At 44.5% G+C, this 20,424-nt stretch overlaps 1 protein-coding gene across 6 annotated transcripts; it reads right to left on the bottom strand.

Annotated features, from left to right (window-relative positions):
• Nucleotides 1-5,115: 5,115 nt before the first annotated feature.
• Nucleotides 5,116-10,292, bottom strand: LOC109759639 (65-kDa microtubule-associated protein 7). 6 transcript variants are annotated; one of them, XM_073508587.1, is made up of 11 exons: nt 9,796-10,292; nt 9,610-9,687; nt 9,471-9,528; nt 8,710-8,981; nt 8,280-8,518; nt 7,714-8,191; nt 7,506-7,605; nt 6,326-6,408; nt 6,071-6,144; nt 5,531-5,992; nt 5,121-5,437 (listed from the first exon to the last, which is right to left on the bottom strand). In XM_073508587.1, exons 7-10 carry the CDS (start codon nt 7,529-7,531, stop codon nt 5,912-5,914), a joined length of 264 nt encoding a protein of 87 aa, XP_073364688.1. In that variant the 5' UTR covers nt 7,532-7,605; nt 7,714-8,191; nt 8,280-8,518; nt 8,710-8,981; nt 9,471-9,528; nt 9,610-9,687; nt 9,796-10,292; the 3' UTR covers nt 5,121-5,437; nt 5,531-5,911. The 6 variants fall into 6 exon arrangements, 5 of the variants coding, with proteins under 5 accessions (XP_073364688.1, XP_073364686.1, XP_073364687.1 ...); XR_005768289.3 differs by having other exon boundaries at nt 5,116-5,437; nt 7,080-8,191; XM_073508585.1 differs by having other exon boundaries at nt 7,506-8,191; nt 9,471-9,525.
• Nucleotides 10,293-20,424: the final 10,132 nt, after the last annotated feature.

Below are 20,424 nucleotides of genomic sequence, written 5' to 3'. Positions count from 1 at the left end.
GGAGCCTAGTTTGCATGCTTGTACTAGTCACCACAGAGATCACAAAAATACATGGCATACACCTCTGTAAAAATGGCATGTCATACATCAAAACACATGTAGAGCTCATGCCCATAAGATGCACAGATTAAATGCAACAAAAATAACAAATCCTCAAGTTCTGATAAGTAACAGCAGAAAACAGCAACTAGCACTCTTGCACCAGAGATTTGGGCATCAAGATGACCTCAAATGAACATGGTGCAATGGAACAAAATGAAGAGCATCTTGAGACAAACATTTTGATATTTACACGCACGAAACGGAGCTATATGCAGTCAGTTATGATGCGATAAACATGGGCATGTAATGCAAAAATATAAGGACTTAGGAAATTTCGGGGGGAGAAAGAAAAAGTCAACCTCCGGGATTTCTCAGATCGGATCGGCATGGGATCGTCGGTGGACGGAGCTGGAGCTGCTCACCGGAGCAGGGGAGGACGGCGAGGAGAAGTAGAGGGAGGCGGCGCCGGCGCCGGCGTGGAGCTCGGGGAGGCCGGGCGCGGCGGCGGAGGAAGAAGCCGGCGGCTCGCGGCGCCTGGTCGGGCGGCGGCGGCGTACCGCGGCGGCGACGGGCGGCGAAGGGCGGCGGAGACGCGGGCCGGCGGCGGGGAGGCGCGCGGGGCGCGGCCCGGGTCGGGGCACGGGAGGGCCCGCGACGGGCTTCGGCGGGCCGACGGCGGGGACGGCGGGCCCGAGGGTGGCGCGGTGAAGTGGGGCGGCCCGGGTGGTGACGTGGCGCGCCCCGATTGGACGAGGGCGGCGGTGCGATTTCGTCCGGTGCCGGGCGGACACGTCCGGCGCGCGGAGGAAGAGGGCTAGGGTTTCGGGATCCGAGATTTTTGTGGGGAGGTGCAAATATATAGGTAGAGGGAGCTAGGAGACTCCAAATGGAGTGCTGTTTTCGCCCACACGATCTTGATCGAACGATCGAGAGCATGGAAGAGACTTAGAGGGGTTTTGGGCTGTTTAGAGAGGGGTTTTTGCTGCAACACACAAAAGGACTTTGCGGTTGCCCGGTTAACCGTTGGACTACCAAACGACCTCCAAATGGCACGAAACTTGACCGGTGGTCTACCGGTGGTATACCAAGGCCACTTGACAAGCCTCGGTCCATTCCGAGAACGTTCAACACCCGCTCATGAAGAGAAACAAGAAGGGTGCACCGGAGGAGGTGGGAGTGCCGGATTGCAAAACGGACAACGGGGAAAATGCTCGGATGCATGAGACGAACACGTATGCAAATGCAATGCACATGATGACATGATATGAGATGCATGACATGAGCAAAATGCAAAACGACAAACAAAATCCGACCACGAAGGGAATATCATAACACATGGCCGAAAATGCAAGAGTTGGAGTTACAAATATGGAAAGTTACATCCGGGGTGTTACACCCGAGGTGTTAGTCATGTATCAATCTCGTGGACCTTCTAGTGAGCGGAACTCCAACAGTAAGTGTCGTCGGAAAGGTTTCGGCGAGGCCAGTGCGAAGGCGTTGTCATACGAGACGCGAACAGGCGTTGCGGGGTCGCGCAACCAAGGAGCGAGAAGCTAAGGGCTCCCTGATACGTCTCCAACGTATCTATAATTTATGAAGTATTCATGCTATTATATTATCTGTTTTGGATGTTTATGGGCTTTATTATACACTTTTATATTATTTTTGGAACTAACCTATTAACCGGAGGCCCAGTCCAAATTGCGGTTTTCTTGCCTATTTCAGTGTTTCGAAGAAAAGGAATATCAAACGGAGTCCAAACGGAATGAAACCTTCGGGAGAATTATTTTTGGAATGGAAGCAATCCAGGAGACTTGGAGTAGACATCAGGGAAGCTTCGAGGTGGCCACGAGGCAGGGAGGTGCGCCTGCCCCCCTGGGCGCGTCCCCCACCCTCGTGGCTCCCCTGACCGATTTCTTTCGCCTATATATAGGGATGAAAACGGCGCGGAAACGGACGGAATTGGGTGCTACCGTATTTGTTTTCATATTTTTTTTGCAGAAGCGAAAACGAATACAGAAACCCCGGAAACAAATACGAAAACGGATACTACCGGAAACAAATACGGAGCGGACACGAAAGCTAAACTGTTTGTTGACCGGATCTTAAAACCCCCTTGAATCATAGAGAAATACAGACAAAAAAGAAACAAATTGATGGAATTGCTAACATGGCTACAAAATAATATGGTTGTGTTGGTATAATAGGGTAGTATTTTAGTAGTACATGACAATTCCGTATAGGGTCTAGTTGAGTATGTGTGTGGTAGTAAAACTTGGTACTCGAATAATACATTCTGCTCATTTTACTCACTGTGTCATTGTGTATTGTTTGGTAGTTGGGCTACAAAGTAGCCATGGGCCTATAGTAGAAACGGAAATTCCATATTAACGGAAACGGAAAGTTCCGTTTCCACGTGTGTTCCACCGGAAAACACTATTCCATTTTTGTTTGCGTTTCCGCATAAAAAATTCCATTTCCATTTCCATTTTGCAAATTTTCGTTTTCGTTTTCATATTTCCTCTCCGTTTCCGTTTTCCCTCCGGAAAAGCGGAAACTTTCCACTCCATTTTCATGCCTACCTATATATATATCCATATACCCTAAAAACATCGAGGAACAAAATAGATCGGGAGTTCCACCGCCGCAAGCCTCTGTAGCCACCAAAAACCAATCGGGACCCTGTTTCGGCACCCTGCCGGAGGGGGGATCCCTCACCGGTGGCCATCTTCATCATCCTGGCGCTCTCCATGACGAGGAGGGAGTAGTTCACCCTCGGGGCTGAGGGTATGTACCAATAGCTATGTGTTTGATCTCTCTCTCTCTCGTGTTCTTGATTCGGCACGATCTTGATGTATCGCGAGCTTTGCTATTATAGTTGGATCTTATGATGTTTCTCCCCCTCTACTCTCTTGTAATGGATTGAGTTTTCCCTTTGAAGTAGTCTTATCGGATTGAGTCTTTAAGGATTTGAGAACACTTTATGTATGTCTTGCATGTGCGTATCTGTGGTGACAATGAGATATCATGTGATCTACTTGATATATGTTTTGGTGATCAACTTGCGGGTTCCGTTTGTGAACTTATGCATAGGGGTTGGCACACGTTTTCGTCTTGACTCTCCGGTAGAAACTTTGGGGCACTCTTTGAAGTTCTATGTGTTGGTTGAATAGATGAATCTGAGATTGTTTGATGCATATCGTATAATTCATACCCACGGATACTTGAGGTGACATTGGAGTATCTAGGTGACATTTGGTTTTGGTTGATATGTGTCTTAAGGTGTTATTCTAGTACAAACTCTATGATAGATTGAACGGAAAGAATAGCTTCGTGTTATTTTACTACGGACTCTTGAATAGATCGATCCGAAAGAATAACTTTGAGGTGGTTTCATACCCTACAATAATCTCTTCGTTTGTTCTCCACTATTAGTGACTTTGGAGTGACTCTTTGTTGCATGTTGAGGGATAGCTATATGATCCAATTATGTTATTATTGTTGAGAGAACTTGCACTAGTGAAAGTATGAACCCTAGGCCTTGTTTCAACGCATTCCAATACCGTTTGTGCTCACTTTTATCATTAGTTACCTTAATGTTTTTATATTTTCAGATTACAAAAACCTATACCTATCATCCATATTGCACTTGTATCAGCATCTCTTCGCCGAACTAGTGCACCTATACAATTTACCATTGTATTGGGTGTGTTGGGGACACAAGAGACTCTTTGTTATTTGGTTGCAGGGTTGCTTGAGAGAGACCATCTTCAACCTACGCCTCTCACGGATTGATAAACCATAGCTCATCCACTTGAGGGAAATTTGCTACTGTCCTACAAACCTCTGCACTTGGAGGCCCAACAACGTCTACAAGAAGAAGGTTGCGTAGTAGACATCAAGCCCTTTTCTGGCACCGTTGCCGGGGAGGTGAGTGCTTGAAGGTATATCTTTAGATCTTGCAATCGAATCTTTTAGTTTCTTATTTTATCACTAGTTCAGTTTATAAAAGAGAACTACAAAAAAATGGAATTGAGGGTACCTCATATGCTTCATCTTTTTAATATTTTTCATGAAAATAAGGATTCCGATAATTGTGCTCAATTGCTAGAGGAAGAATGCATTCGAATGTTTGGCACTAAATCTTTGAATGATGAGCATGATTGCAATGTTGTTAGTATGAACTCGTTGAATATCCATAGTACTAATGATGATTGCACTAGTCATGATGAAAATGTCTCTTATAAGCATGTCAATTTTTGTGGAGTGCATAGAGTTTGCAAGTACACACCAAACAGGGAAGATAGATTTTGCAAGAGGCATAAGTATTTGGAAACTAAATGGTTGCGAGAGAGGCTAGATGTTTGTGCTGAAAATTGAAAATTTCTTTGCCCTAGTTGTGAACTTTGCAATGAGCGTAGTCATTTAAATCTCCAATGCAAATTGTTTCATGATCGAATCGTGTCTAAAAATTGTGATGACTTGATTTCCCTTGCACATCATAATGAACTTAGTTTGCTTTTGGGTTATGAAGAAATGAAACATAGAACTAAGCATATTCCAGAATATAACCTTGAGAAATTCCTCGATATTGATCTAGAAGAAATTTTTATGTATTGTGCGGTGAATTGCATTGAAAATCCTTATATTGCCAATTACATAAAGAAAAAAAACAAGTAGAGGATGAAGAGAATACTAATGAAAGGGAAGAGACTTCCCATATCCTCCTATTATTTCTTATGATGAATCAGGTAACGAGGAGGAGCCTTCTATTCAACCCATCTCATTAATAAGGAGCTCAAAAGAGAGGGTTAAACCCACACATGATGTGAAGAAAAAGAAAAGATGGAGAAGCAAAGGTAGAAAGGTATCCCTCCCAAATGATGTTGCTCCTATTACTCATTGTGATGATGATAATTGCTATACTATTGGTGCTATCCATACTATTAACTAGTGACTGGGGCGCACCCTTGGTGCGCCGCCTGAGAGGAAGTTGGGGCGGTACCAGGTGGGATGCACCCCTTCCACTGTCTTTTTTATTCTTTGGGTTAGTCTTCTGGATACAAGCTTTGTTAGTGTTGCACATCGTATTTGCATGAGAGCAACAAGATAGTAATATGAAAATAGTCACAGGTGCAAGTTCCTGACTGGAGCAGTATAAACAGTGACAACATAGATACTAACAGTGACAGTATGGACACTAAGATCAGTGATAACAAAAGACAATAGTAAATCAAAAGGAACTGATAGCAGGTTTCAAAAGTAGAGCATCATACGGGCACGCCGTGGTCAACACGTAGTTCCCGCACGGCAACCCCAGTCGGCGACGACCAAGTGGATTGTCAGTGACAACATGGGCACAGGTGCGGCCTGCCACCCCACCGCTGTCTTATGCCTGAATAACATACAAATATATTTTTTGCAGAAAATCAGAAAAATACGTTGACAAAAGAACCAGAGGATGACAAAATGTTGGGCAATATCATACTCAGTGCAAAACTAATGGAGAATCAGGCTCCGATCCGCTCATGGAGGCAAAGGATAACATGTCATCCTTGGAAGCCGCCGAGAAGTTGAGTGGTGCCGCCGTCATCCGCCGGTTCTCCTTGAAGTAATTGTTGTACCGTCCAGAGTACGAGCGTGGTGTCAAAAGCTTGGGTGTGGGCATCGGAGTCATGAAACCAGCCTCGCTCCCATTTGGGTGTCCTCCTATTAAAACTGCTTATCTTCCTCGGAACAGACTTGGACCCAAATATCATCTCATTCTCTTTACGCAATAGATTGTACATGTTCTTCTGGTCCTCTGTTAAGAGTCAGTGAACAAGACTGATGACTTCTGTTGTGAGTGTAGTGCCAGAGGATGTGGAATTTATATCCGGTATCGTCGCTTATCTTCCTCTTTCTGTACTCTCCCGAGTTTTTGCTCTTCCAAAATGGCAACCATGTGAACCTTCGCATGAAAATTCAATGCATCAGATCTAGTGTGCTTGATTTCTTATAATCATGGTGAGCTAGCTCAGTGACTTACCACGTCATAAAGAAATGGTGTATTGCTTTCATCCTCCCAGGCAAATGTCTTGTCTATCAAGTTGTCAATCATAGCTGCACAAATGTAGCTTCTGATCATATTACATACCAAATGAGCGATTGAGTGACCAACCGAAGAAACGAAGATCACAGTGGATCTTTTTGACAAAATAGGAAGTAGATTGCGCTTATGAATGATGGAGCACAGTTATACGGAATCACTAGTGTCCAAATGAAGAAATGAAGACTCACTCACTTGGAATCTTTTGAACAAGCACCCCTGCTTTCTCTGCATGCTTGAGATTCAAATGGGCACCCCTTCCTGTACCTGTTATCATCCTGCAGTAGGGCATATGCAAACATTAAAGAGGACATTACCTAAATCATAGCTTGGCAGCCAAATTGAATATCAGTATAAGCATGCCAACATAGAGAAGAAAAAGGGGGAAATCATATTAAACTGATGGACCATGTGCTAGCATATCTTCATTGAAAAAAACAGGATTGATTATATTCCTCAAGCCAAGTCTCTTCATCACAGGCCAATAGCCATTTTTCTACTCTCTTCATGATATCTTTCTTTGTTATGGATTCATCGTTTGCTTTTGCAATTTGTGCTTCAATGTTGGAAAGAAGTTCGCAAGGATCACTAGACCTGTAAGTGAGAAGGTTCTAGGACCATTCAAGATATTCAGCAGGGGCATTTTTACAATTGTAGGTGCGAGAGAAAGAGATCAGCGCGATAAATACCAGTCAATTAGAGCAACAATCTTCTCTATGGCTCACTATATTATTTTCAGGCTAACGGCTACTGTACTCAAATTTCCTATTCCACGGCAAACATTTAAATTTCAACAACCAGAAGGAAGTCTAATAAACAACTAATATACTATTATTTTGGAAGAACACAAGTAAATGGGAATAAACTCTAAAAAGCAGACCGTATTTTAGGATACCATGAAACACAAAATGTTCAAAGTAATACCAGATCATAATCATGGATAATTCACCTTTTATTTCTTGGGTTTAACACAAAGTATATCCACGTAAGAGACAATTATTTGATAAGAAAATCCATTTGAAAAAATATGAAGTGCGGCTTGCATTTGACAAAAACCCAGGCATATTCCTACAAAATGACCAGCTTTAAGCATCCAAATGATAACTATATCATACATGACTCCTGACCACCAGACCATTTTTTTAAACTGTATACCACATACTTTTGGACCAGATTTTCTTTTTACTATTGTCTAAAAGAAATGAAAAGCAATACCACATACTGCATTGCTTAAAAATATATGTGGGCTTCAATAATCATATAATTATACATATTTATCAGACTTGTAAGAAAATTAGCGCATCATGCTATTACAGTAAAAGAGGAGATGCACTTGTATAGTGCCAAGAATAAAACATGGATTGTTCTAATATACCTAGCCAAGCCTTCTTCATCAGACATGTCTCATCCTTCATAATTTCATATCTGGCACCTCATCCTCACCTACATCTGAGGTCTCCAAGATCCCATAGTATCTTTAATCAAGTTATTTTGTGGTGGACAACAGAAATCTGAAGATTAGATTCAGAGCGAGAGACGCAAGCGATCTGTAGATGCATGGAGTGTTTGTAGTCATTACTTACTGCTACTTAAATATTGATTCAATGAGATCTAGACTCCCACACAGTCTCCCCAGGTTTGCTTCCAGTTTGGGGAAAACGGACGAAATACGGTCCGCGTTGGATGGCAAAGTGCGTCCGAACGCGTCGGCCTGTACGTTTTACGGCAAGGCGTTGGAGATGCACTAATAAGTCGAAGGGATGCTTCTGTCCGTACTCATACTTCAAACGCAAAAGTAGCTAGTGTGTTGCATGCTTCTACTCTACCGGCTCCTTTGATTCGTAGAAATTTTATTTTAAAAAATTGTAGGATTTATAACCTTAATTTGTTTTTCCTACGATGGACATTTGATTCGCAGCATTGTAATCCTTAGAAAAAAATCATAGAACTAACTGAGAAGTAAAAAGAGAAAGGTCTGGAACATTTGTTATTAGCTCATGACTTCGGCAATGACTCCGGAGCCGACGGTCCTCCCTCCTTCCCTCAGCGCAAATCTTAGCCCTGCAGAGCACATGACCGTCAGATGAAGTTCTTCTCTGCTACTATAAAGCGATTCAGATGACAAACGTTTGAAGCAATGTAGGCGTACCTGGTTCGAGTGGAATAGGCAACATCAACTCAAAGATTGCAGTTATGTTGTCACCAGGCATAACAATCTTCACGTCCGGAGGAAACTCAATTTTCCCACATATGTCAGCTGTCCTGAAGTAGAACTATGGGTTGTAATTTGAGAAGAAGGCAGTGTGGCGACCACCTTCATCCTTGGCAAGGACGTAAATTTCCACCTCAAACTTTTTGTAGGTCTTTACCACCAGGTTTGAACACCGCCTGAAATAGTAGGAAATGTCAGCAAGTGAAAACCAATATAAAAAATGCAGTACTATTGGAAAAGGCGCCAGATAGAGATAGTGTCACAAATATGCAAGACCAAAATGAATCAAAAGTATGCAGCAGCAGATAAAAATGAGAAGGGCAGTGTAAAACCACTGAAATAGAATGCACGAACTGAGATTTTGTACCTGTTAAGGTAAGCTGCTGTTAATCAACCATGTAATTTTTTTAGCGAACCAAAGCTTTAGCCACTGAGATTCTGGTTTTTTGGTCTGTAATAAGGCGTGCAGCGAACTGTTTTACCCCCAGTTTAGGTTCAGAGTCTGTTTTAGCTTTCGTTGTTGTGGTACTCGTATGGCTTCTCTTTCTTCATTAAAAAATGGAGCCGGGGGGAGGCCCCTGATTTTTGAAAAAGCTTTAGCTACTTTATTTTTGGATGCAACTCTCTATTAGTGAATACCTGCAATAACAATAGAAATGCATTATAACCATTAGTTGATTGCTTCGTTGGGAATTTCCAATGAAAGATATGCTAATAGTGCAGAAGTTGAAACAGGCGAGATAAAAAATAGTGTGCATTATGCCATATTCCTGTAGGCGCCTGAAGACCTAAAACCTATTAACATCTTGATATAAATTCATCACCCTAAAAGAGAGACAAAACATCTGACCATTTAAGGCATGTTTTAGGATCCACGCAAAAAACAGGCATGTTATAGGAATGTAAGTACTTTCTGTCATATAAAAAAAGAGAAATACGATGACTTATTGACATTCATATTTGCAAATTCTTTTACTCCCAATGACAAACAAGATGTTAATAGGGACCAAACACCTAAACCTCAACTTCTCTGAATTGTTTTTGTTCTTGAACAGAAAAAGGAATCCACTCTTTCAATTGTAGCGCAAGAATCAGTGATAAGAGAAAAATGGGTAAATCAAGTCAAACCTTGACAATCCCAGAAAGGCCGCTTTTATTCACGGATCTCTCGATGGAAAGATGCCTGCTGCAAACAAATCATTCAAATGAACTATTTTATTGCTATTACCTATCAATATAAACAACTTCGGTGGCACAACAGACATACCATGAGATTGATTACTAACTCAACAGTCCTAACTCTTGAGTCCATTCAGGAAACTTTGCAAAGATGTGGAGACAGGAACTGTTAATCAAGGAGAGGAGGACAAGAAACACAGGATCAACACAACCCATTAGCTCATGGACATTTTATCAAACACAACATGCACAAGGTAGGGATGACTCAAATCACCTGAATAGCCAAGGGATCCGAGTAGTATCAGCAGGTGGGAACAGCCAAGCAGCGGCGACGCAGGCCATGGGACGGCAGGAGTGGGGAGCAGCAGATGGAGATGGAAGACGGCCATGTACCGGGGTGACCGCGCTTCTCCATGGGCTTGCCGTCCCGGCGGCATGGAGAGACACTGCTCAACGCGTAGTCCGAAAGCCTCCGCCGCCATGGCCCTTCCTCTCCCGGCACCGCCGCTGCTGATCTGCTGAACTAACTCCACCTCCTCCTCCTCCTCCCACCCCGGCCTTCTCGACTTCTCCTCCCACGAACTCCTCACCCAAGGCAATGATGTTTGTGAGGGTGCGTAGGAGAGCGGAGCCGGCTCCTCTCCTGCTGGCGACGCCTGGGAGGTGGTTTTCCATGGTGAAGAGGAAGGGAGGACGGAGTCGCGGCTGTGTTGACGAGGGAGAGATGAGGGGAGGTGTGAAATGGGAAAGGAGGAGGCATGGAGATGGGTGTGCGAGCGACTGCCTTCAGAGGGGAAGGAAGGAGGGCACGACGACCGACATCACAGTACATCACGTGTCGTTTCCTATCCTACGTGGACATGCCCAGAGAGCGCTCCTTGCGCGACCGTTAATGGGTTGTATGATGAGAGTGATTATGCTTATGATATGAAAAGGCCCAAGCTTGGGGATGCTATGTTTGATGAGAATGACATGTTTGAGAATATATTTGCTGCAATTAATGTTTGTCCCAAGCTTGGGGATGTTATGTTTAATGAAGATGATATTTTTAGCCTCCCAAGTTTTGATGAGCAAATTTATTATGATGATAGCATGCCTCCTATTTATGATGATTATTGTGATGACACTTATGCTATGAAGAGTAGTGATGATTATATTTATAAAACTTGTCATGATTATGATTACCCTTTTTCTGAACACTACTCATTTAACGCGGAAACAATTTATAGTATTCGAGTCTCTTATGATACTCCCAACTATTCCGAAAGAGAAGAATTTTGCTTATGTGGAGAGTAATAAAATTTCTATGCAAGTAGATCATGAAAAGAATGCTTTAGGTGATGGTTATATTGTTGAATTCATTCATGATGCTACTGAAAATTATTATGAGGGAGGAACATATGCTTGTAGGAATTGCAATAATATCAAGTTTCCTCTCTATGTGCTTAAAGTTTTGAAGTTATGCTTGTTTTGCCTTCCTATGCTAGTTGATTATTGTTCCCATAAGTTGCTTGCTCACAAAATCCCTATGCATAGAAAGTGGGTGAGACTTAAATGTGCTTGCCATGTGTTTCATGATGCTCTCTTTATGTTTCAATTCCTATCTCTTATGTGAGCATCATTGAAATCACCATGCCTAGCTAGGGGCGTTAAACGTTATCGCTTGTTGGGAGGCAACCCAATTTTTATTTTTGTTATTTGCTTTTTGTTCCTGTTTAGTAATAAATAAATCATCTAGCCTCTGGATAGATGTGGTTTTATGTTTTAATTAGTGTTTGTGCCAAATAAGACCTATAGGATCTTCTTGGATGATAATTATTTGATCTTGCTGAAAAAGGCAGAAACTTTCTGCTCACGAAAAGAATTGTTAAAATCACCAGAAAGTGATAAAATACTGATTCCAATTGAATTAGATCAATATTCAAATTATCCAGGTCATCCTATTTTGGTAGTTTTCTCTGAGTTCCAGAAGTTTGCGTTTGATACAGATTACTACAGACTGTTCTGTTTTTGACAGATTCTGTTTTTTTGTGTTGTTTGCTTATTTTGATGAATCTATGAGTAGTATCGGAGGGTATGAACCATAGAGAAGTTGGAATAAAGTAGATATTACACCAATATAAATAAAGAATGAGTTCATTACAGTACCCTTAAGTGGTGGTTTGTTTTCTTTCGCTAACGGAGCTCATGAGATTTTCTGTTGAGTTTTGTGTTGTGAAGTTTTCAAGTTTTGTGTAAAGATTCGATGGACTATGGAATAAGGAGTGGCAAGAGCCTTAGCTTGGGGATGCCCAAGGCACCCCAAGGTAATATTAAAGGACAACCAAGAGCCTAAGCTTGGGGATGCCCCGGATGGCATCCCCTCCTTCGTCTTCGTTCATCGGTAACTTTACTTGGAGCTATATTTTTATTCACCACATGATATGTGATTTGCTTGGAGCGTCATTTTATTTTGTTAGTATTTGATTGCTGTTATTTAGAATAATGTTTTGCATCTTTATTTTCAATAAAAATTTCAAGGATAGCCTTTACCATGCTTATTTTGCAAGTATACATGTTGCTATTTCAAAACAGAAAGTTTACCGCTGTTGCAAAAATTCCCTAGAAAAGTCAGAATATGATAAAATGTTGAAACTTTTTGCATATTAAGCTCTGATAAATTTTCTACTGTATGGTAGAATTTCATAATGTTTGGACTTAGGGAAGTATGATGAATCTTGCATTCTTTACAGACTGTACTGTTTTGGCAGATTGCTGTTATGTTTACATTGTTTGCATATGTTTGCTTGTTTAATGATTCTATTTGAGGATAGGAGTATTAAATATGCAGAGGCATTTTGTATGCAATGTTGAATAATAATTTTAGTGATTTGTTACAGTAGAAAATGATAAGGTGTTTGTATTGGTTTATACTAACTTATCTCACGAGTTCTTGTTGAGTTTGGTGTGGACGAAGCTTTCGAGATTTAGGAAACTGTCGTGGAATTGTCACGGCAGATGTCCTCGTGCAAGGACTTAGTCGTGGATTCATCGCAGCTAGGAAGCTTAAAGGGGTTAAACGGGACAAACGACACGAGGATTATACTGGTTCGGCCCCTTACGGTGAAGGTAAAAGCCTACTCCAGTTGAGGTGGAATTACTTAGGGTTACGATGACCAGGGAGCTTACCCGCTATGCCTGGCTATCGATCTGATGTTTCCCTCTTCTGAACCGCCGCCGGGTCGTCCCTTTATATAGAGAGGTTGACGCCCAGCGGCTCTCAGAGTCCCAGCCAGCTTATAACAGTGTCCGGCTCGGACTCTTAACTATTCTTGCCTTACACTACAAGTCTTGCCATAACAGCGGTTTATCACTACGGGCCTTAAGCCGCCTCTGGGTCTTAAGCCCATTACTGAACCGCCATCCTCAAGCTTGGTACTGGGCTTCACGTGATGATCATTATGACGTAACCCGGCCCCTCCTGGGCGGGTGACTCTAATGGTTATATCCTCAACATTAGGCCCCAGATTGATTTGAACCGGTTCATGTCAATCTTCAATACCTTTAAGAGAAAATCTTCCGGCTTCTGCTTGTGCGAAGGTTATAACCCGCTGTAACGTCATCTTCTGGATTCTTGGTAACCCGCCATGACGTCATCTTCCATTAAATTCATTTTTTATTCTGTCATATCCAAACGGATCTTATCTTAATGACCATCCCGAGAATCGAGGCGTTTCTGCGGCAAGATAATCATGTCTTCAGCTTCCTCGTTTCTCGCGCCCATTTACCAGCCGTCCCTTATAAATAGGCCCGACCCATAAGCCTTTTCGTCACTCTTCTCGGTCCATCATCTTCCTCCTCTGACGCCCCAGAACTCGAGCTCCTGACCCGTCCGAAGAGAGACCTCAACCAAAGGACGGAGAGGTTGTCATATTTGCTGACCACATGAGCCGGGGCTTTGCTCCTCCTGGCTCAAAATTCTTCAGAGATGTTCTGCACTTTTTTCGATCTGCGACTCAAGACATTGGACCCAACTCTGTGTCGAACATTTGTAACTTTCAAGTGTTCTGTGAGGTATACCTTGGAGAAGAACCCAGCCTACTACTCTTTAGGGAGTTATTTTACCTGAACCGCCAGAATGAATGTGCCAATGGGCCTACCTTGGAACTTGGTGGAATCTCAATCCAATGACGGAGAGATTGTCTCTTTCCTTATGCTGAGCCGCCAAGCCACCCGAAGGACTGGAACCAGACATGGTTCTACTGCCAAGATACTTCTCCGGCTGATGAGAACCCTCTGCCCGGATTTCGCGCCCTGCGTCTGGAGTCAAATCACCCCCTGCCAGACAAATTATCTCAAGCTGAGCGTCAACCGCTTATTCCCACCATCAACAAAATCAAAGCTCTTCTGGGAAACGGCCTAAACGGCGTTGATCTGGTCCGGGTCTGGATTGCTTGGCGGGTGATTCCTCTAAGCCGCCGCCCCGGCTTGATGTGTGAGTACACAGGCCGGAAAGATGATCCTCTACGACACAGTCCAGACGACTTACCTGAGGACGTTATTGACGATACAACCAAGTCGCTTCTGAACGAGAGCCTGGCAGATTGCGGGAGAGTGGGCTTAAGCCCTTTCTGCAAGACTAACCCGGCTCCTGCGGTAAACCATTGACCTGAATGCTTCTCCTTTCATTTTAACGATTTTGTCTTAACTTACTAATCTTTGTTGTATTTTACAGGCTAATGATAAATTCTGGAAGGTCAAGTATGACCATGAAGCTGCCAAAAAGGCCAGGAAAGTTAAAAAAGCCACCAGGAAAGCCGCTCCCCATAAGAAGGGGAGTAAACCTAGCGCCTCGGACCTGCTTCGTCTGGAAGACACCTCCGAGTCAGAGGTAGTTCTTGACTCTTTAGGCTCCTTTTTTAACCATCTTATTAACACGGATTATCAGCAGGAGGACACTGGAACAAGTCACGAGGTGATGAAGAGGTAACTATAATTTCATCCGACTCCGAGCCTTTACCGAGACGGAAAGTTCGAAGAGTAACCCGGAAAGTAAGATTTTCACATCCTTTAGCTTATCAAGATCCTCAATTTCTTTTGAAGCGACACATTTATGAGAGCCGGAGGCAGACCCGGACCAGCAAAGACGCAGACCTCTCCTCCGGCTTACCCAAAGCAACAAAGAAGCGCCAGACTGAGGTTATCTCCGACTTATATCCTTTTCATCCTTTGGCGGGCGTCACTCGTCAACCACTCAATTCTTCTGATTCAAACTACCAGGGAAATTCACCTTCCTCCGGTGACTCAATGCAGTCTAGCTTGCCGGCCTTCAAGACCGCCCCGGGGTAATGATGATCAGCTTACCTTGTGCTTATCTTACTCACGTTTTTGCACTAACTCTTTGACTTTCAGTGTACAAGTAAAGCCCAGTAAGAGGGCGAAGAAAAATAAGCCGGTCGAAGAGCCGGTCCTAACTGAACCCGAGGCTTCTGCTCATGAGCCGCCGTCTGCCTCAGCTCCTGAAACCACCACTGCTCCATCTGAAGAACAAGTCATGGAGGGTTCTGATAACCCGGAGATCCCAAGCCCGGCTCAACTGGCCGATGATCCGGACGTTGTAATCACCCGGACAGAGTTTGTCGAGCCGGGGAGACCCACTATGTTAGCTAGATGCTCTGCCAAGGAAGAAATGCTGGAATGCCGCCGGGCCAGGCTGGATATCACTGACTATGCTAATTTGAGCATTGGAGATATTGTCTCCGGCTATGTTAATCAAGTGCACAACAGCCGGGACCTGGAAATTGACATGGTGAAGCAAATCTAACAAAAATCTGAGGTATGATTCTCTTGCTTACTCCATAGTTACCCTTACCATGCCAGCCCCCAAGTCTAGGACTTATGATAAAATATGTTGTAGACTTAATACCGGCTTAATAACTACTGCAAGAAAACCGGCTTACCTGGTACCACTCAAGGGTCGGCTTAAACAGCATAATTGACCCGGTTCTTTCCTTACTTTTAATCAAGTAGTTGAACAACTTTACACATTAGCCCCCAAGTGCCAAGCACCTTTGCCTGCAAAGTGCTTGGGACTTATTTTCATGAACCGACACTGTAAATAGAGCTTCTCAGCATACATTAGCCCCCAAGTGCCAAGTGTCTTTGCTTGCAAAGTGCTTGGGACTTTAATGTTGCATGATAATCACCCAAACTGTAACCCGGAAATTGTACAGGCCGCCTGTAAGAAATTTGAATCGGAAATCTCTGATCTGAAGAACCGCCTGAAGACTCAGGAAAGTGAGACCCAAAAGGCCAATGCCAAATTTGAATTCAGTGTTTCTGCACAAGAGAAACTGAAGAAAAAGTTTAAAGCGGAAAGAAAAGCCTGGGCGGATGAGAAGACTGCCTTGCTCAGCCGGGCCGAACAAGCGGAGGCCGCTCTTACTGAAAGAACCGCCGAACTTTCTGGATTAAAACGCCATGTCTCTCAGATGGTCTCCGCAATCTTTGGTAAATTTCTAATCAGTTTACATCGTTTAGTTCCCATAAACATCTCAATTGCCAATAGCTCACTTGACTTTGTAATGCAAGTCCCAGGAGTTCCAATCTCAATCAGAACGTGCTGACCAAGCTGAAGGCGGTTTATACCTTGGTAGAGCAACTTTACACCGGGTCACAGCGTGCCTTAGCCGTTGTGGATCTGTCAAACGAGGTTCCCACTCACCTGGCAGCCGTACTTAGGCGGCTTGTCGTACTTCCTCAACGCTTCCAAGAGCTGAGACGGGCTTCTGCAAGAGCCGGAGCTATAGCTGCTCTGAGCCGGACCAAGGCGTTTCTACCGGAGCTAGACCCGGCCGATATCGCTCTTGGATACCCCAGCTTGAAAGAAGACGGCACCCCCTTTGACCAGAAAGACTTCGCCGCCTGTGTGAAGAGCGTGCGCCCGGTGGCCACCTTGATTGGGAATGACACAGACCTTACCAAGTATCAACCGGGCTATGACGCGAAGAATCAGAGGATCCCGACTCCACGCTATGAAGCAGTCAGCCTGATCCCTCCGACTCGTAAGCATACCTTCACCCCTGAAGTTGACCCGGCCGGGTTAATTGATGATGAGGCTCAATTTGAAGCCTTGAGTGGCATTGACTGGAAATCATCAACCTTCCAGGTCATGGACACAGCCGAAGGAGCGGAGAGGGATGACCCGGAAACCTCAGGCCAACCACGCCCTTGATCTCGCAGGCGGCTCATACGATGTCTTTAAAAAACGATGCCCCACCATTTGGACTCGGGGAGTCATGTAACAGAGTAGGATGAACACTTAATTTTGCCGTGCCATCGTGCACATGTGTAGTGCTTAACTCCATGTAAACTGCTCCTTTATATGCTTCCGGGTTATGTTTGATCCTCTGCTTTCCTTAAGTTTGAAATAGCTGTTTTAATTGTCCTGCATGGAAAAACAAGTCACAAGTCTCTAGGCGGCCTACCGCACGGAGTGTCATATAACCCGGAATACGAATCAAAGTCATAATAAACCGGCTCTCAATTATATCTCCGAGATACCATAATAGCATACTTGCGAGCCTTCAAATATACCTCCGGTTTATATAACCCGAATAATAAGGTGGAGAACTCCGGCTCACCAGCACTTATAATGCTTATTATATGCCATTAACATTATTAATCAAGGTTAAGCCGGTGGAAGTAGAACCACCCTTGAATACTTCCGAAAAAGAACTTGTTTGCAACAAAAAGATGTCAAAAATTTGGAGGCTTCTGATTCGAATACGACCAGAGAACCGTCCCAAAGGGGTTAAGCTAAGATTCGAATACGATCATATAGCCCCCAGTGGAGTTGGCGTTGCCGATCAAGAGGGTACCGACAGCTATGTTCTCTTTGGTTCGAATACGACCTATGTTTGAACAGGAAGCCCCCAAATGACCTTGAGAGCTGTTTAACGACGCTGATTCGAATACGATCCACGTCGGTTCCCAAAGGGGGTTGAGCTATGATTCAAATATGATCAAGAAAAACTCCCCAATGAGCTCGGCAATATGCCAATCAAGTGGGTATCGACAGCTATGTTCTCTTTGGTTCGAATACGACCTATGTTTGAACAGGAAGCCCCCAAGTGATCATATTATTAACGGCTAGATTCGAATACGATCATAAGCCGGATCAACCTCCAAGTGACCATGTAAAGTTGTAATGGAGATAACAATAATACATTTACCTTTCGGAGGAAAAAAGGACAGAGGTCCTGCTTTATTATTTATCACAATATATACATGGCTATAGAAATATGTACATTATGAGAGCCGGTGGCTCAAGTGTAATAAGGCCGAAGCTGAGCTATGTTCCACGGCCGACGGGTCTCTTCCTCTGACTTACGTGAATCTTTGTGCTCCCGAACATCGATAAGGTAGTATGACCCGTTGTGCAAGTTCTTGCTGACCACAAAGGGCCCTTCCCAAGGCGGGGATAACTTGTGTGCGTCTGTTTGGTCCTGGATGAGCCGGAGCACGAAATCACCTTCCTGAAAGACCCTGGACTTAACCCGGCGGCTGTGATAGCGGCACAGGTCTTGTTGGTAAATCGTCGAGCGAGCTGCTGCTACATCATGTTGTTCGTCCAACAAGTCAAGAGCATCTTGACGCGCCTGCTCATTATCCGCCTCAACATAAGCTGCCACTCGAGGCGAGTCATGACGGATGTCGCTAGGGAGGACCGCCTCAGCTCCGTAAACCATGAAGAAAGGTGTGTAACCCGTACACCTGTTAGGAGTAGTATTAATGCTCCATAACACGGAAGGCAACTCCTCTACCCAACAACCCGTCGTCCATTGCAAAGGGACCAAAAGCCGGGGCTTGATGCCCTTCAAGATCTCCTGATTGGCTCTCTCATCCTGACCATTGGATTGAGGGTGAGCCACTGATGAAACATCGAGCCGAATATGCTCTCGTTGACAAAATTCCTCCATGGCGCCCTTAGACAGATTGGTGCCATTGTCAGTTATAATGCTGTGTGGAAAACCAAAGCAAAATATCACCCTTTTCATGAACTGAACCGATGTGGCTGCATCACACTTACTAACTGGCTCTGCCTCAACCCACTTTCTGAACTTGTCGACCGCCACCAAGAGGTGGGTCTTCTTATCCTTGGACCTTTTAAAAGGCCCAACCATATCAAGCCCCCAGACCGCAAATGGCCAAGTGATTGGAATCATCCTCAACTCTTGAGCCGGCACATGAGCCCGTCGTGAGAACCTCTAACAACCGTCACATTTACTGACCAAGTCCTCTGCATCAGCATGAGCCGTCAGCCAGTAAAAACCATGATGAAAAGCCTTGGCCACAAGGGATTTTGAGCCGGTATGATGGCCACAATCCCCCTTGTGAATCTCACGTAAAATTTCTTGACCTTCCTCAGGGGAAAACACAACGCTGGAAAGTTCCAGTGACACTGCGACGATGCAGCTCGCCATTGATAATTATCATTGACTTAGACCGCCAGGTTATTTGTCTGGCCAAAGTTTCATCCTCAGGCAATTCTCCCCGGGTCATGTAAGCCAAGTATGGCACTGTCCAATCTGGGATAATGTGGAGAGCCGCCACCAACTGTGCTTCCGGGTCAGGAACAGCCAAGTCTTCCTCTATAGGCAACTTAACAGAAGGGTTATGCAAAATGTCCAAGAAGGTATTAGGCGGCACCGGCTTTCGCTGAGAGCCCAGCCGGCTTAATGCATCAGCCGCCTCGTTCTTCTTGCGATTGATGTGCTCTACTTGGTAACCCTGAAAATGTCCAGCAATGACATCAACTTCGCGGCGATAAGCCGCCGTGAGGGGGTCCTTGGAATCCCATTTGCCTGACACTTGTTGGGCCACTAAATCTGAGTCGCCAAAGCACCTTACCCGGCTTAAGCTCATCTCCTTAGCCATCGGAAGACCATGGAGCAAGGCCTCGTACTCAGCTGCATTGTTAGTACAGGGAAACATCAACCGTAGCACATAGCAAAACTTGTCACCTCGAGGGGAAGCTAATACAACTCCAGCCCCCGAGCCCTCCAATTGCCTGGACCCGTCGAAGTGAATAGTCCAGTATGTATTATCCGGTTTCTCTTCAGGCACCTGCAGCTCTGTCCAATCGTTGATGAAATCCACCAATGCTTGAGATTTGATAGCAGTGCGTGGCACATATTTTAGACCATGAGGCCCAAGCTCTATAGCCCACTTAGCAACTCTTCCTGTGGCTTCCCTATTTTGAATGATATCTCCTAGGGGAGCAGAACTGACCACCGTGATAGGGTGGCCCTGGAAATAATGCTTAAGCTTCCGGCTTGCCATGAACACCCCATAAACAAGCTTCTGCCAATGTGGATACCGTTGTTTGGACTCAATGAGTACTTCGCTTACGTAGTAAACCGTCCGCTGAACCGAATGCTCCTTACCTGCTTCCTTACGCTCCACCACCACAGCTACACTGACGGCTCGTGTGTTAGCGGCGACATACAGCAATAAAGGCTCCTTGTCGACAGGAGCAGCAAAGACTGGTGGCTCGGCTAGTTGTTTTTTCAAATCCTCAAAAGCAGCATTAGCAGCATTATTCCAGACAAAGTCATCTGTTTTCTTCATCATCTGATACAGTGGCATGGCCTTTTCACCCAACCGGCTTATAAACCGGCTCAACGCAGCGACGCGACTCGCCAGACGCTGGACGTCATTTATGCACGTCGGCTTAGCCAGAGAGGTGATTGCCTTGATCTTCTCCGGGTTAGCCTCAATGCCTCTGTGAGAAACCAGAAAACCCAAGAGCTTGCCTGCAGGAACACCAAAGACACATTTAGCCGGGTTAAGCATCATCTTGTAGACCCAGAGATTATCAAAGGTCTCTCTCAAATCATCTATCAAGGTCTCCTCCTTTCTG

Source organism: Aegilops tauschii, chromosome 2 (assembly GCF_002575655.3).
Source record: "Aegilops tauschii subsp. strangulata cultivar AL8/78 chromosome 2, Aet v6.0, whole genome shotgun sequence".
In the NCBI taxonomy this organism is placed as follows: Eukaryota; Viridiplantae; Streptophyta; class Magnoliopsida; order Poales; family Poaceae; genus Aegilops; species Aegilops tauschii.
Note: the sequence above shows the minus strand (reverse complement) of the source record. Positions and strands in the feature narration are given on the sequence as shown.

Excerpts from the sequence above, each read along its gene's own strand:
- LOC109759639 (XM_073508587.1), bottom strand. The coding sequence starts at position 7,531 with ATGTCTGATGAAGAAGGCTTGGCTAG. Across the intron at positions 6,409-7,505 it reads GATGAAGAAGGCTTGGCTAG|GATGATAACAGGTACAGGAA; the intron begins GTATATTAGAAC and ends GCCCTACTGCAG. Across the intron at positions 5,993-6,070 it reads CACCATTTCTTTATGACGTG|GTTCACATGGTTGCCATTTT; the intron begins GTAAGTCACTGA and ends TTTCATGCGAAG.